This window comes from Rhinolophus ferrumequinum, chromosome 10 (assembly GCF_004115265.2).
Source record: "Rhinolophus ferrumequinum isolate MPI-CBG mRhiFer1 chromosome 10, mRhiFer1_v1.p, whole genome shotgun sequence".
In the NCBI taxonomy this organism is placed as follows: Eukaryota; Metazoa; Chordata; class Mammalia; order Chiroptera; family Rhinolophidae; genus Rhinolophus; species Rhinolophus ferrumequinum.
The window spans coordinates 48011044-48027079 of NC_046293.1; the positions used below are offsets into that span (position 1 = coordinate 48011044).

The 16036-nt window shown below is 32.2% G+C and overlaps 1 protein-coding gene across 1 annotated transcript in view; it reads left to right on the plus strand.

Annotated features, from left to right (window-relative positions):
* ARID2 (AT-rich interaction domain 2) overlaps window positions 1–16036 on the plus strand; it is a 153277-nt gene that overhangs the window by 114006 nt on the left and 23235 nt on the right. Inside the window, exon 16 of the mRNA XM_033116328.1 lies at window positions 4346–4494. Within this exon, the coding sequence (XP_032972219.1) occupies window positions 4346–4494 (149 nt within the window). The remainder of the gene's footprint in view (window positions 1–4345; window positions 4495–16036) is intronic.

The window sequence follows — 16036 nt, forward strand, 5'->3', positions numbered from 1 at the left end:
ATATTGACATCTTTCTGCTCCCTTCCTTTCTTTGTATACTAAACTTCTATGTATTTTCCCCAAGAAAGTAATTTATTTAAAAGAGCTACATTCTCGATTTCTAAAATTGGTATTTGATTGGCATGTAGAAATTGGAGCTTAAAAAATTACTCAATCCATTAGCAAGCAGATCGATAGCCTTAAAGGGGAAGCTTTTAGTCACAGCCATAGATCATTTTAGCAAGAGTCACAAGAATATCATTTGAGTGTTTTTTTTAAGAGTACTAGTGCCCAGATTTGTAGACTAGTAGCACATTGTAATAACTAAGATAGGTATTACCACTGAACATAATTTTTTTGTTTACATTTTAGTGTGTTTTTATAAGAGAGGCTTGGAATGAATGTATTGATTCTCTAGATTTATATTTAATTAGAGGACAAAAAACTTGGTGATTTAAAAAAATAATGAATGTTAGAGCAGAAAGAGCTTTAGATATTATCTTGTCCAAAACCCTCATTTTTAAGTATCAAAGTAACTTTCTCACACGCACAAAGATCTTCTCGTCCAGTAATTTCTATTACTATCTTAATTCTGTTCTGTAAACATCTATACATTTAGACTAAGTGTAATGTCTTTTACATGACATTTAGAGTAAATCTAATTCTTGTTCCTTACAAGCGTTAGAAAGTATCTCTCCTTACTTCTCTCTTGTTTAGAATACACTTTCCCAGTTCCTTCAGTTAGACCTTAGGTGTCGTGTCTGGTTTATTCATCATCATATTTACCTCAACCAGTTCCATTTTACAAGTGGCTTTCAAAATGTGTAGCTAGAATTGAAGACGGTATTTCATTACTACTTAGTAAAACATTTATTTTGAGGAGAATTGATTATGACTATAGTTTTCCTAACACAGATTGAAATGTTCAAGTTTTAGAATAAATCTAAATTTATTCTAAGGTTTTTAAAATGTAATATTAATAAAAAAAATAAAGATTTAAAAGCCTCAAATCTCAAGGTTTATATCAGAAAATATTATTAATCTAGGATTTTCAGCCATAATTTACTCTTGAAAAGGTGATACAGGAAAGCAAGATTATAATTTTCTTATTTTAAGAAAAAGAGCACTATCTGCCAAAAATAAAACTGCTACATTAACATTTTTAGTTAATTTTACATACATAAGAAATCACAGGATTCTTTCATATCCGTTGTGTAATTTTACCGTTCTGGTCACTCACTATGGGAATTGTGACTTTTCTGCCTTGATTAAAAAGAACTATAATATTAAAAATTAGCTTCATTTCAATAGAGTAGAGCAGTGACAGAGAATATTCCTCAAGAGTGATCATTCAGTGACTTTGAAATCTACTTTTACATTTATATTTCAGTACGGTTATAACTTTTACATCCTAAAAGAAACGTTTTTTGTATTCTCATGTAAAAGACCTGCTTCTTAAAACATAACTAATTTAAATGGTACTTTGAAAAACATGCAGTATGATATAAACAACCTATTTGAAAATTAGTTTTGTTGAAAGAAATGTGTAATTTTAATATAGGAGGAAACCGAAAAATATTAAGTCCTATGGTCAAAGAAAATATGAGTGTTGAAATTTCCCATTTGGCATGTTCTATAGCTACTTTGTTTCTTTCTGTTTCATTGATATATTTAGCTTAATTCTTTTTCTGTTTCTTTACTTTTTATTTTGAAATTTTTTAAGCATACGCGAAAGTAGAGTCGATAAGTTCTCCATGTATCTATCACCTAGCTTCAAATGTTATTGCCATTTTGCCTTTCTAGTTTCATCTGTTCCCCACCACCATCATTTTTTTTTTCCTGGCGTACTTTAAAGCAAATCCCAAATATTATTTAATTTCACCAATAAATCTTCAGTATCTATTTCTCTAGTAGTTAAGAACTTTTAAATATATATCTTCACAATACCAAATTACCCCTAATAAAAATAGTAATTTCTTAATATTATCTGACACCCAGTTCATGTTTAGTGTTCCATAGGGGTCTTAAAAACTGGTTTGTTTTTTACACAACTTGCTCAAATTAGGATCCACCAGATTTCCACACACTGCATTTAGTTAATAGGTCTTTTATTTATTCTTAATTTAACAGCTTGGATTAACTTGAGTCATCCATGCCGTACCTCTCACTTGGGGATTAAAACACCTATGTTTCTGTTATTAAATTTTCTATGTGACACCGGTAAGAGTTCCACAATTTAAAAAAAAAAAAGGATAAAGATTTGTTAGCACTTATCAAAATAAACGTAAGCTTAATTTACGTATATATGACAAGATAGTCAATAAAATACCTAAAAAAAATGGTAATGTAGAGAATCAGAAGGTTCATTCTGAGGGAATATGATACCTCTGACAAATTTACCCTTTAAAATTTTGAGATATTTGTAACTTGTCACTCTTCAGTATTTGTATGTAACTGATCCTCTTGGTAACTCCCACTTATTACAATGTCGAGGATTTTTTTTTTTTTAAGGAGGGCGCATGTGGGGATTGAACCGGCAACTTGGTGTTATTAGCACCATGCTCTAACCAACTGAGCTAACCGGACACCCCAGAATTTCCAGGATTTTTAATGTAATATTTTCATTTCAAGGAAATAGTTTGGCTGATTTATTTTAATATAAATAGACTGATTCTGATGCTATCGTCCTTTCCTTTCTCTGTGACCCTCTTTTTTTTCTTTTTTTTTGTCTGCTGTTCTCACCATCAGTTTTTATGCCTGTATGAATTTGAAGGTGAATAATTGTCAGATTCATGTTTCCAGCATTAGCTTCTGTTGATAGACATTTGTAGTTATTAATCTGTCACTGTCCCCAAAGTGAATTCATCATCTTTCCTCCAAAATTTGGTTTCCCTTCTGGACTTCTCTACTAGCAAAATAATAACATAATAATTGCCATTTATTGAGAATATAGAGCTAGGCTCATGCATAATTTCTCTAGTCTTCCCACCATCCCATAAGTTACATTGTATTACTTACACTTTATAGATGAGGGAACTGAGGATCAGAGACGTTCAGTAGGTTGCCCAGGGTTGCATAGCTAGTTAAAAGGCAGATTGGAATTTGAGTCCTGATCTATCAAGCTAGACAGTCCACATCCTATCCATGACATACACCTGTACTGCCCTACGTTTTTCATGCATGTATGTTTTCTCACTAACAATATTATAAAGTCTTAAGGGTAGGATCCTATTATAGAAATAATTTCAATCAAATTCTAACCAAAAGTAGATTTTTTTCTTAGAGCTTAGAACTCAAAAGTTCTTATGACTTCACATTTTTAAGAACTTTTTCTTTCAGCATTTTATCCTCTTCCTTTTTTCATTTTTATGCTATAGCCTTATATATTTCTGTTTGTGTATTTAAAAATATTATGGCTTTTAATCTGAAGTTTTCAGTAATTTTTAACTTAGTTTTATCCAACTATTTCCCATATTATAAATGAACAAGTATATTTAATATTTTCTCAAAGTTTAAATTTATTGCCTTTGAACAATGCTTTGAAAATGGCATGCTACCATTTCTATGAGATATTCCATATTATTTTTCCCTCGGAGGTATGTTATGAATGAAATCTGAGTTAAGGATTCAAAGAAAACGTATTTCCTCAAATTAGTTTAAGCTACATTATAATTACACATTTTTTCAGAGAGAAAGGGATGGGATATAGAAATTTAAGAGCTTATATTTAAAAGGCTTATACCTACAATAAGAACCTTTTACTTGTAGTATTCATTAAAAATTATAACTGAGCAACTTTAAAGATTAAAGTTGTTAGTTAAAACAGCTTACTGCAAAATAACATTTGCAACATTCTACTTTATAGGGCTACATCATTTTTAACTCTGAAATTTTCTTTGCTTTTTACTATATACATTCATTAAAAAATCTAAAAGGAAGTATTATGCAAAGAAATAATAATTTGCAGTTGTTCTTGTGAAGAATATACGTAAGTAAATCAAATGGGTACATTTGTAGTAGATTTGTTTTTAACTTTATAGTTGTGTTTCTACCAAATTTTATTAATATAAAATATCTTAATTCTAAGTTATATATATTCTATAACAATAACAACAATGTGGTCTTGCCTCTGTGGTTCATATGAAATAAAAGAATCTGACTTCCTAAATATTTTTGTGAAAAGTTATATTTCTAAAGAATTTTTAAAAATTTAAATTATTTTTTAAAAATAATGATTGAAACTACAAATGTAAATTTCATGTTGGAAGTACGTAACTCTAAACATAATCAAACTTCAAAGCTTATACTATAAATTGTAAATGGTTATCAATGTCATCTCACAAACTGCGATTTTGCTTTTTCACAGAACACTCCTATGACGCCTTCACCAGCTGTACAAGTGCAGAACCAGCCTAACAGTTCTCAGCCTTCTCCATTCAGTGCATCTAGTCAACATGGGGATTCAGTGAGAAAACCTGGACACAACTTCATGTGTCTGTGGCAGTCTTGTAAAAAGTAAATGGCAATTTTATTTGATATATATAAATGCTCTTTGTTTGAATGCTTTTTATATTCAAATTTCTGTATCTATAGTTTCATGGAAATTTTATTTTGAAACCACTAACTTTCAGTAAAAATATTTTATGTTAAAAGTGATGTTTATGTAGATTCAGTGGCACCTAAGCAAAGAAATTTACATACATGGTAGAAAGAATTCATTGCCTAGTGGTAGGTTATTAGGGAAGGTGTTTCAGTATTAGTTTTTAACAAAAGAATTTGATTTTATATTTAGCTATGAAAAGAGAGAGGTTTTTTGTTTGTTTGTTTGTTTGTTTAATTTTACTGGGGAATATTGGGGCCCATCAGCTCCAAATAATTGTCCTTCAGTCTAGCTGTGGAGGGCGCAGCCCAGCTCCAAGTCCAGTCGCTGTTTTTAATCTTAGTTGCAGGGGGCGCAGCCCACCATCCCATGAGGGAATTGAACTGGCAGCCTTGTTATTGAGAGCTCGAGCTCTAACCAAATGAGCCATCTGGATGCCCCAAGAGATAGGTTTTTTTTAAAGTGACTTGAAGTTAGTAGCTAGCGGCTGTTGAATTTCTATGTAGTAGTAGAAACTTACAGGTAATCTATTAGGAAGAACAGCTTGTCTTAAATTTGAGTTTGGGATGGACACCCCATGAAAATTCTTTTTAAAGTCATATCACCTTACAATTTAATAACTAAGAAGAAAAATGAGCAGAACAGAACTTCTTAAACAAGGCTTTCTTAGACTTAAAGGAAAACTTGAGAATAGTATTGTTTAAAATAAAATCTTAGTTCCTTTAGCTGTACTCAGCCAAGAGCTCTAGGACCAAGGCACTTATCTTAATGGACTAATATTCTCATCTTTTAGATATCAAAGATTCTGTTTCATTTTTCCTTATTAACTAATAGAAGAAATTACCACATCCTTTTATAAATTATATTTGCTATTCATAATTTTTATGATTGTATTATAGGTATTGTATTTCACTGTAAACTTCACATAAAGATTTGTTGTAAGATTGTGGCTATCAATATAGCCTAGGGATTGTTAATAGTATGCAAAATTTCCTTGGACCGTGTTTATCAAACTTTAAATCTCAACCCAGTCGTGAGGTTATCAGATCATTTTGACAGGTCTCTCTCTACCAGTGCTTGTTTTTCTTTTCAATGAAAAAAATGAATAAAATACATCAGATTCAGTTATGTTAGTAAGGTAAGTATTGTTTCCAGTTATATGTGTATATTATATATGTGTGTGTGCTAGATCATAGTGGATAATGTTTGTCAAAAAGGTTGTTTAAAAAATCAGTGCTTTAGATTGTCTTCTAATTGTTTGTTTCATTCATTTAATTCAACCATCTCTTTTTTTTTAGAAATTTTTGTTTTTGTTTTTTCATGGCAAATACTAACTGATAGAGTAGGTCGTCAGCTAATGCTGTTTATTGACTAAAAAATTTGTGAATAGCTGCTTTACATGAAGTGTTTAGAGTATTTCAAGAAAAAGAAATTTTGCTGGAAGAGTAAATGGGCAGCACAGTTATCTATCTTGCTAGTAGGGTCAATATTACAAAATTCGATGATGTACCTCTTTATTGTAAGTCTTTTCTGAATAAGACAGGTTCAATAAGTCTTAGAGGCAATTTTTAAGCTATTTTTAGATACTGCATTAGTAATCAGTTCAGTTTGATTCTGCAAATATTTATGAAACACCTTCTAGGAGAGTACATGTGTTAGGAGTACAAATATGAAGATCACACTCAGCTCTTAGGGAAGAAAGATCCCCCCAAAAAACAAAAACAAACAAATTACAGTATAAACAAGTGCTGTAACAAGATAGTTTTATAGTGTTACTGGCAGCATAGGTGGACAGTTAATACAATGCTGGGAAAGATGGTTGGGAAAGTTTCACTACTGATTACTTTTGAGTTGGGTCTTGAAGAATGAGTAGGAGTTTGTCATGCAATAATAATTCCAGTCAGAATAGCAAGTGCAGGGAATTAATAGAACGAGGCTAGTATGCCCATGGAACTAGGAGAAGCTTAGGGATACCAAGAGCATAAGGACATGAAGAGAGTTTAGTTTAAATTGCAAGTGGAAAAATACGTGTCATGGCTAGTGTCCACTAAGTGGCTATGCTCTAATTTTTTTAACATCAGATCAAAAATATTAACAACCTTTCTTGTTTTCATAAGATTTAGAACTAAAATTATTTCCTTCACTGATATATTACTGTGAAATGCTTAATATTTAAAGTTGAAATCACTGTGCACTTTTTTCCTTTCATAGAATTAAAAATGACATTGAATAATACATTTAACCTGTTTTTAGTTCTATGATACTACCATATTTTACATGGTCTTTTTGTATTTGTAATTCTTCTTTTCTGTATATAATACAGATTTTTTTCATTGAGCCACCCACTCTTACATCAGTTCATGTTAGTAATTTCTTTTTAATCTGCAGGCATGTACCGTGTTTCCCCGAAAATAAGACATAGCCAGACAATCAGCTCTAATGCGTCTTTTGGAGCAATCATTAATATAAGACCTGATATTATATGTTATGTTATGTTATGTTATGTTATGTTATGTTATGTTATATATGACCAAGTCTTATATTAATTTTTGCTCCAAAAGACCCATTAGAGCTGATTGTTCGGCTAGGCCTTTTTTCCGGGGAAACACGGTATCTCTAAAAAAAATGGGGACTCCACTCTTTAAACATAATGTACATGTCTGCAGAAAAATAACATAATCCCTTCAACATTATGAGTTCTTCAAACATCCAGTCAGTGTTTACGTATATCCACTTGTCCTTTGTTTATTTAGAGTTTGAATTAGAATCCAGATTCAAACATTGCCTCCAGTTGAAATGTCCTTTTAGTCTCTTTTAATCTGTAGATTACCCCTCCATCTCTCTTTGAATTTTTTCCTTGACATTTTTTCTTGATAAAAGCAGGTCATTTGTCCCACAGAAAATCACATCTGGATTTTGCTGGTATTGTTGGCATATTGCTCTGATCCTGTTTTTCCTGTAAGTTGGTAGTTAGGTACAGATTTTTTATCAGATTCTGGTTTGATTTTTCTAACAACCATTTTGGAAATGGCATTGTGTACTTCCATCAGGAGATATATAACTTCTTCTCTCTCTTTTAGAGGTAAACAGTCATTGAGCATCATTGCCTAGGTCCATTATTTCATTAAGGTTTTTAAAATGTAAAAGTTCCCCTTATATAAATTGATTTCTCTGAAGAACAGTTAGTTCCTAGAGAAAAGGCTAAATAGATTATTGATTATTTCTCTTACCAATTTTCAAAATAATGAGTTGTTAGCTAACACTACACAAAGGTGACCATGAGCCTTGGTATTTTTGTTTTTGATTTTACTATCATAAACGAATTTATGAATTTAAACATATTTGAGGTATTTCTATCTATTGTAGTTATTATGTCCTTCTTGATGTTCAAACTGTCCCATCTTTGGCCAGTGAAGGCCTATTGAAGCTGGTTCCCAAGACCCTTGGTTGTGATCTTAATATGACTTTGATAGCTTCCTTGGTCTCTGTTAGACAAAATGTTCCAGGCTTATCTTGTACATTTCCTGCTCCATACCTGGAATAAAGTATTTTTCCAAGGATTCTGGTATGTTTTAAGGGGAAATGGTATTTAGTCTAGGGGTGCCTATTGCTTTTAAGTTCGTTATTATTTCTATGACTTTCAGTTGACAGACTAGAAAAACGAATGATTTTTATCTCATGTTCAGAAAGACTTTCTCAACTCTTAGTAGATCATAAAATACACATTTTGTTGCCTTCCACTACTTCAATACTTTAACTTTTTGTTCATCTGTAATTGGTTTCGTGTATAAAGTGAAGTATGAATCCAGCTTTATGGCTTTCCAAGTGGCTAATATACTGACAAGTTCGTCTTTCCCTTAAGCATTTGAGTTGCTGCCTTTGATCTATACTAAATTCATGTATGCTTTTTCTGTTTCTGGATTACTTGTCTCTGTCCTTATCATACCTTCACTTTAAATTTTAATGTTGTATATGGCAATTTCCTCCTCCTATTTTTTCTTTTGCAGAGTGTTTCTCATTATCTTTTGAAGCATATACCTGTACCAGGCACTGTACAACTTTTTTTTTTTTTTAATTAGGGAACAGTGTGGTTTTCCAGGACTCGTCAGCTCCAAGTCAATCTAGTTGTGGAGGGTGCAGCGCAGCTCCAAGTCAAGTCGTTGTTTTCGTTATTTTCAATCTAGCTGTGGAGGGCACAGCTCACTGGCCCATGTGGGAATTGAACGATGTTGGTGTTATGAGCACTGCGCTCTAACCAACTGAGCCATCTGGCTACCCCTCTGGATGCTCAGCAGCAGATCATTGTCTTCAGTCTAGTTGTGTCGGGCAGCTCACTGGCCCATATGGGAATTGAACTGGCAATGTTGGTGCTTTGAGTACTGTGCTCTAACCAACTGAGCCAACCAGCCTTCCCAACTTTTTAAATTAGAATGATGTATAATTGAGACTTAGTGCCTACACAGGTACTTATTCTTTCAAATGAATTTTAGCATGTTCCTAGAGATCCCAAAAAAAGAACACGATGGGATTTTCATTGCAATTGCTTTTAATGAATAAGTATTTTGGTGTTTTTTTGGTAGTGAACATTTTTTCAATATTGATTCTTCCCTTACAAGAAAAAGGTACCAGCCTGTAGTATTATAATCTTTTATACCCCAGTAGAGTTTTAATGTTTTCTTCACATAAATTATGTAGGTTTGTTAAGTTTATTGCTAGTTGTGGTTCTTTTTTGTTGTTGTTGCTATCATAAATGATCTGTTATATTTTTCGACTGATGGTGGTATTCTATATTTATACCTCTTATTTTATCATCTCATCCAATTGTAATATCTAATGTTTTCAGAACAGTTATATAATAGTAATAATATTCATCCTTACCTTTTAAAAAAATGGACTATCTTTGGAGCTGTTTTAGGTTTATGGAAAAATTGAGCTAGTATAGAGAGTTCCCATATGCTTTCTCTTCCCTGCATAATTTCCCCTAATATTAACATCTTGAATTAGTGTTGTATACATTATGATTGATGAGTAATAGTTATATAGTGTTAATTAGGGTTCATAGTTTCCATTAGGTTTCAGTTTTTGAGTTACATAATTATGTGGTACTATATAATGTCATGTGTCCACCATTACAGAATCATACAGAACAGTTTCACCACCCTGAAAATCCCGTTTTGCCTTTTCCAGAATGTCATACAGTTGGAATCATACAATATGTAGCCTTTTCAGACTGGCTTTTTTCACTCAGTAATATGTATTTAAGGTTCCTCCATGTCTTTTCTGGCTTGATAGCTCGTTTTTTTATTGGTGAATAATATTCCATTGTATGGATGTTTCAGTTTGCTTATCCATTCACCTATTGAAGGATATTTTGGTTTCTTCTGATTTTGTCAGTAATAAAGCTGCTATAAAAGTTTGTGTGCAGGTTTTTGTGTGGACATAATTTTTCAACTCATTTGAACAAATACCTAGGATCACAATTTCTTGATCATATGGTAAGAATATATTTAGCTTGTTAAGAAACTGCCAGATTGTTGTCCAAAGTGGCTGTACCATTTTGCATTCCTAACAGCAGTGATTGAGAGTTCCTGTTGCTCCATAGCCTTATCATCATTTGGTATTGTCAGTTTTTTAGGTTTTAGCCATTCTAATAGATGTGTACTATATCTTTATTTTAATTTGTGTTTCCCCGTTGAAAGATGTTGAGCATCTTTTCATATACTTATTTACCATCTCCATATTATCTTTGTTGGAGTGATTTAACCCATTTTTTGCAAGTTTTTAGTAATCCATGGGTATTAGATTCTGTATTTATTGATATGATTATATAATTTTTCTTCTTTAACCTGTTGACGTGATGGATTACATCAGTTAATTTTTGAATGTTAATTTGACAGCTTTGTATTTATTTGTATAAATAAATAAATAAAAATTTCAGCTTAGCTTAATATATTGATTCAGTGCTCTCACAGTTAGCCTCAGTGGCTCAGCAAAGGGGTTAAAGCAGGGTAAGGGCACACAGCAACACAGTCCATCTGTCATTTTACATTGTTACATAGCGATTTTTGTACATTGTTTGCTTCAATTGGCTAATATTTTTCCTGTGGATTTTTACGTCTCTGTTCATGAGAGATAATGGTCTGTATCTTACTTGTGTTTGTCTTTTGGTGTCAGGGTAATGCTGGCTTCATAGAATGAGTTAGGAAGTGTTTACTCTGCATTTTGGGGTAGGAATTAGAATTGGTATCATTTCTTAAATGTTGGGTATAAGTCACCAGTAAAACCATCTTGGCCTGGTGCTTTCTTTTCTGGAAGGATATTAATCATTGATTCAATTTCTTTAATCGTCATAGGCTTATTCATATTATATATTTCTTCTTGTGTGAGCTTTAGCGGATTGTGTCTTTTAGAGAGCTAGTCCATTTCATCTAAGTTACCAAATTTGTGGTACAGAGTTCTTCATAATATTCCTTCATTATCCTTTTAATATCCATGGGCTCAGTAGCAATGGCTACTGATATTATTTGTGATATTAATAACTTGTGACTTCCCCCCATTTTTTTCCTTGGTTAAGTTAGCTAGAGATTTATGTATTTTATTGACCTTTGTAAGAACCAGCTTTTGGTCTTGTTGATTTTTTTTCTATTGATTCCCTTTCTTCATTTAATTGGTTTCTGCTCTTATTTTATTATTTCTTTTCTTCTACTTGCTTTGAATTTATATTGCTCTTCTTTCTCTAGTTTCCTAAGGTGGAAGCTTAGATTATTGATTTTAGATCTTCTTTTCTAATACATACATTCAATGTTACAACTTTCCCTCGAGATACTGCTTTTTAGCTATGTTCCACAAATTTTGGTAAGTTGTATTTTCATTTTCACTTAGTTCAAAATATTTTTGAAGTGTGTTGTTTAATCTCCAAATATTTTTGGATATTACAGCTATCTTTTTCTTAGGGACATCTAGTTTAATTCCATTGTGATCTGACGGCATACTTTATATGATTTATTTTAAATTTGTTAAGGTGTGTTTTACGTCCCAGAATGTGGTCTATCATGGTGAATGTTCTGTGTGAGCATGAGAAGAATGTATTTTCTGCTGTTATTGGATGAAGTATTATATAAATGTCAATTAGATCCAGTTGATTGATGGGACTCTTCAATTCAACTGTATCCTTACTGATTTTCTGCCTGGTGGATCTGTCCATTACTGATAGAGGTGCACTGAAGTCTTCAAGTATAATAGTGTATTTCTTCATTTCTCCTTGTGGTTCTATCAGATTTTGCCTCGTATTTTGATGCTTTGTGTTAGGAGCATATACCTTAAGAACGGTATGTTTTTGTGAAGAATTGACCTTCTTATCATTATGTAGTGTTCCTCTTTATCCCTCGTAATATCCTTACTCTGAAGTCTGTTTTGTCTGAGATTAATATCACTCCAGCTTTCTTTTGATTAGTGTTAGCATGGTGTATCTTTCACCATCCTTTTACTTTTAATCATCTGTGTCTTTATATTTAACCACACAGAGTTGGGTTTTTTTTTTTTAATCCACTCTGCCAGTTTCTTTTTCTTTTAATTCATGTATTTAGACCATTCACATTTAAAGTGGTTATTGATACAGTTGCATTAATATCATATTTGTAAATGTTTTCTATTCATTTCACTTGTTCTTTGCTTCTTTTGTCTTCCCGTGTTATATTCTGCTTTCTTTGGTTTTAATTGAGTATATGTTTCCATTTTCTTTTCTCTCTTAGCATGTCAGTTATACTTCTTTTAAACATTTTTATGGTTTGTCCTAGAGTTTGAAATACTTACAACTAATGTAAGTCCTCTTTCAAACCGCTTCATGGGTGGTGCAGGTATTTTGTAACAGTATCCTTTCTTCTTCCCTAGTGCCCTTTATGCCATTGCTGCCATTCATGTTACTTATTCTGAAACTGTAATCACCAAATAACATTGTTGCTATTATTTTGAATACTAACTTGTTAGATCAATTAAGAGTAAGAAAAATAAAATATTGTATTTTACCTCCATTTATTCCTTCTCTAACACCCTTTCTTTGTATAGATCTGAGTTTCTGACCTCTATCATTTTCCTTCTCTCTGAAGAACTTCTTTTAATATTTCTTGTAAGGCAGGTCTGCTGTGCAAATGCCCTCAGATTTTGTTTGTCTCAGAAAGTCTTTATTTTCTCCTTCACTTTTGAAAGATAATTTTCTGGACACAAAATTCTAAGTTAGTGGGTCTTTTTCTTTCAACACTTTAAATGTTTCACTCTTGCTTGCAGGTTTTTTCAAGAGACATTACCCTATCTCTTCTCAGTGAGGTGTGTTTTCCTCTAGTTTCTTTCAAGATATTTTGTCTTTGGTTTTAGCGGTTTGAATGTGATACGCTTACATGTTGGGTTTTCTTGACATTTATCATACTTAGTGTTCTCTGAATTTCCTAAATCTGTGATTTGGTACGTGTCATAAATTTTGGAAAATTCTTAGCCATCCTTGAAACGTTTTTTCTTTTTTTTTCTCTTCTCTGGTATTTTCATTACACATATGTTGCACCTTTTTCAGTTGTCTCATGGTTCTTAGATATTCTATTTCCTTTTTTTAATTCTTTTTTTCTCTTTGTTCTTCAGTTTGGGAAGTTTCTATTGACTTATCTTCATGCTCACAGCTTTTTGGGTTGGCCATGTCCAGTCTACTGATGATCCCTTTAAAGGCATTCTTTATTTCTCTTACAGTCTTTCTGATTTCTAGTATTGTTTTTTTTTTTAATTCTTAGTGTCTCTATTTCTCTGCCTTGGTTAGCCTTCTCTCCTTGTGTATTGCCACTTTTTCTATTAGAGCCTTAGCATACTAACTATAATTATTTTAAATTGCCAATATGATAATTCCAAAACCTCTGCCATATCTGTCTGGTTCTGATTATTGCTTTGTCTCTTCAGACTGTGGTTTGGGTGGGGGTGGTGGTTGCTGTTGTTTATATTTAGCATGCCTTAAAAGTTTTTGTTGAAAGCTAGACCGGTTGTATCAGTTAATAGGAACTGAAGTAAATAGACCTTTAGTGTGAGGTTTTATGTTTATGTGGCTATGAGTTATGCTGTGTTTAATGTGTGCTTTAACTGTAGGTGTTAAAGGCTTCAGTTTCCTCTAATGTCCTTTTTTCCCCCCTCGTTATCTTTGGGTTCCTTTAGTAATTCCTTTTTAAATAGAGCTTGTATCAACAAACTTATGGTTACCAAATGGGTTAGGTTGGGGGGCTAGGTGAAAAAGGTGAATGGATTAAGAAGTACAAATTGGTAGTTACAAAATAGTCACAGGGATGTAAAGTAAAGCAAAGGGAATATAGCCAAGAATATGGTAGTAACTATGTATAGTGCTAGGTGGGTACTAGGTACTAGACTAATCAGGGGGATCACCTCATAAATTATATAAATGTCTAACCACTATGCTGTACACCTGAAACTACTATAAAATAATAGTGACGTTCAATTATAATTGAAAATAAAATATTATAAATAAATAGAGTCTGTATTTTACAGCTTTCTCAGTTGTAATCCACTGTTATTATGCTAGAGCCCTATTGATATAGTGATGAGGTATTGGGGAGGAGAAGTATTCTATAATCTCATGGTAAAATTTCACTTTTGTAGTGGGCTTGAGTGTAAGGACTGACTTTGAGAAGAGTTTCTTAGCCTTTATTTTTCTTATGTCGAAAAATACGAAGTCTAGAGGGGGCTTGAGTTCCTCAAGTCAGATAAGGCTCTGGTAAAGTAATTTTCCTTGAGGGCAGGCCTTTATTAAGGGGAAAAGAAAACTCTGGGCATATTTAAAAATAGTTACTTTCTTCCTCCTCCTGCTGCAAGTGCTAGGAAGTTTTTTCCAGTTTTCGCTATGAGAACCTGGTAGGATTCCTGGAAGTAAAACTTAAAGTGTGGGCTCTCCTCAGCGACTTGGACCGCCAGGAGATTTTAGCTTTCAAGGTAGTCCATACTAAGCTTCGATTAATTCATTTCATCAGTTACTGCTTAACTTCCTACCGGTTATTAATTCCAGAAATTATTTGTGATTCCCTGTATTCAACTGTCTCTCCAGTATTCAGGGAGGCCTTGTGAGTTTAGTTCTCTGATTTATAGAAGAGTTGTGAATTTTCAGTTTGTTTAGCTTTTTTTGTTCTGAGGATGGGAGTGACAACTTTCAAGCTCTTTATGTGTCTAAGCAGAAATTGGAAGGTCCTCATCCTTATATTTTTCTTGCTTGTGTGTTGTCAGCATGATGTTGACTTTTAGTTTATAATTGAAATATGTAAATAATGTGTGATTACATTTTATCTTTTTCTTTATCTTTTTTTTTTTTTTTTAAGAAATGGAAGCCAAATAATATGCGGTGGGGAAAAAAAAAAAGAATACCTATAAACTGGTTTTTTAAATTCTGTATAATTGGAGGAAAGGACTCAATGTTGACTCTCTGGGTTGCCAAGAATTTACATTCATTGTTTTTAGTACTATGAATGAGCCTCAGGATAAAGGGGACACTTTAGAGAGGCTCTCCAGCTTACCTTTAACCATAGAATCTCTGCTTTTTGCTTTATATATAGGGGTTTTAAGTCATATTATGTTTGAAAATAGAGTTCTGCTGCTATAAAAGACATTTGAAAGACACTTTTTAAAAATATGTTGCTCCTCATAGATACCTAGTTAATAGCTGCTATGAGGTATAAAAATGAACATAATCTATATTGTGTTTATGTTTAGAATTGCATTATTAAAAGTCATACCAGGAATTTGGAGGACCTCAAATTTATTCTACACAAACATTTCCAGAGTCAAAGCTGTTCTGTCTAGGAATCAGGGACTTTGATTTGTACTAATAAAATTGATATTCCCTGCCAGCCAGACATCTACTAAGGTGATGTTCAGGTTCAGACCAGTACGTTTTTACTGAAACTTATTCAGTTGTAGTTTCTCCTAAAGATTCTAACGTAAGAGTTTATTACTTCTGTATAAGCATGAATAATATTTTTATGTCAAGATAAGGTCTGAATAATGGTTACTCTGATGGGAAGTAACAGAAAACAACAATGGACATCAATCTTACTATGTATTACAAATTAATAAAAACTTATAGGTAGCTAGAATTTGTATTCTCAATAAAGGTATTTCTACTTCTAGAATTATCATCCAAAATTCATAGTAAGTCTTTTAATTTCTTCTGGTAATTGAAATTTCAGAAATAATGTAGTCAGTTTAAATAGTTAAATGAGAAAAAAATGAAATGTTTAACAGATACGTATGGCACTTTTATACATTTTATTTTAATGTAAAGAAGTATTTAATTGTATTTTAATGTAAAAAAGTATTTTTTACATAATGTAAAAGAAGTATTTTAATGTAAAAAAGTAAGTAATTAATGTAAAGAAGTCTGATTATTTATCAGACTAGTTGAGTCTGATATCTAAAACTGCC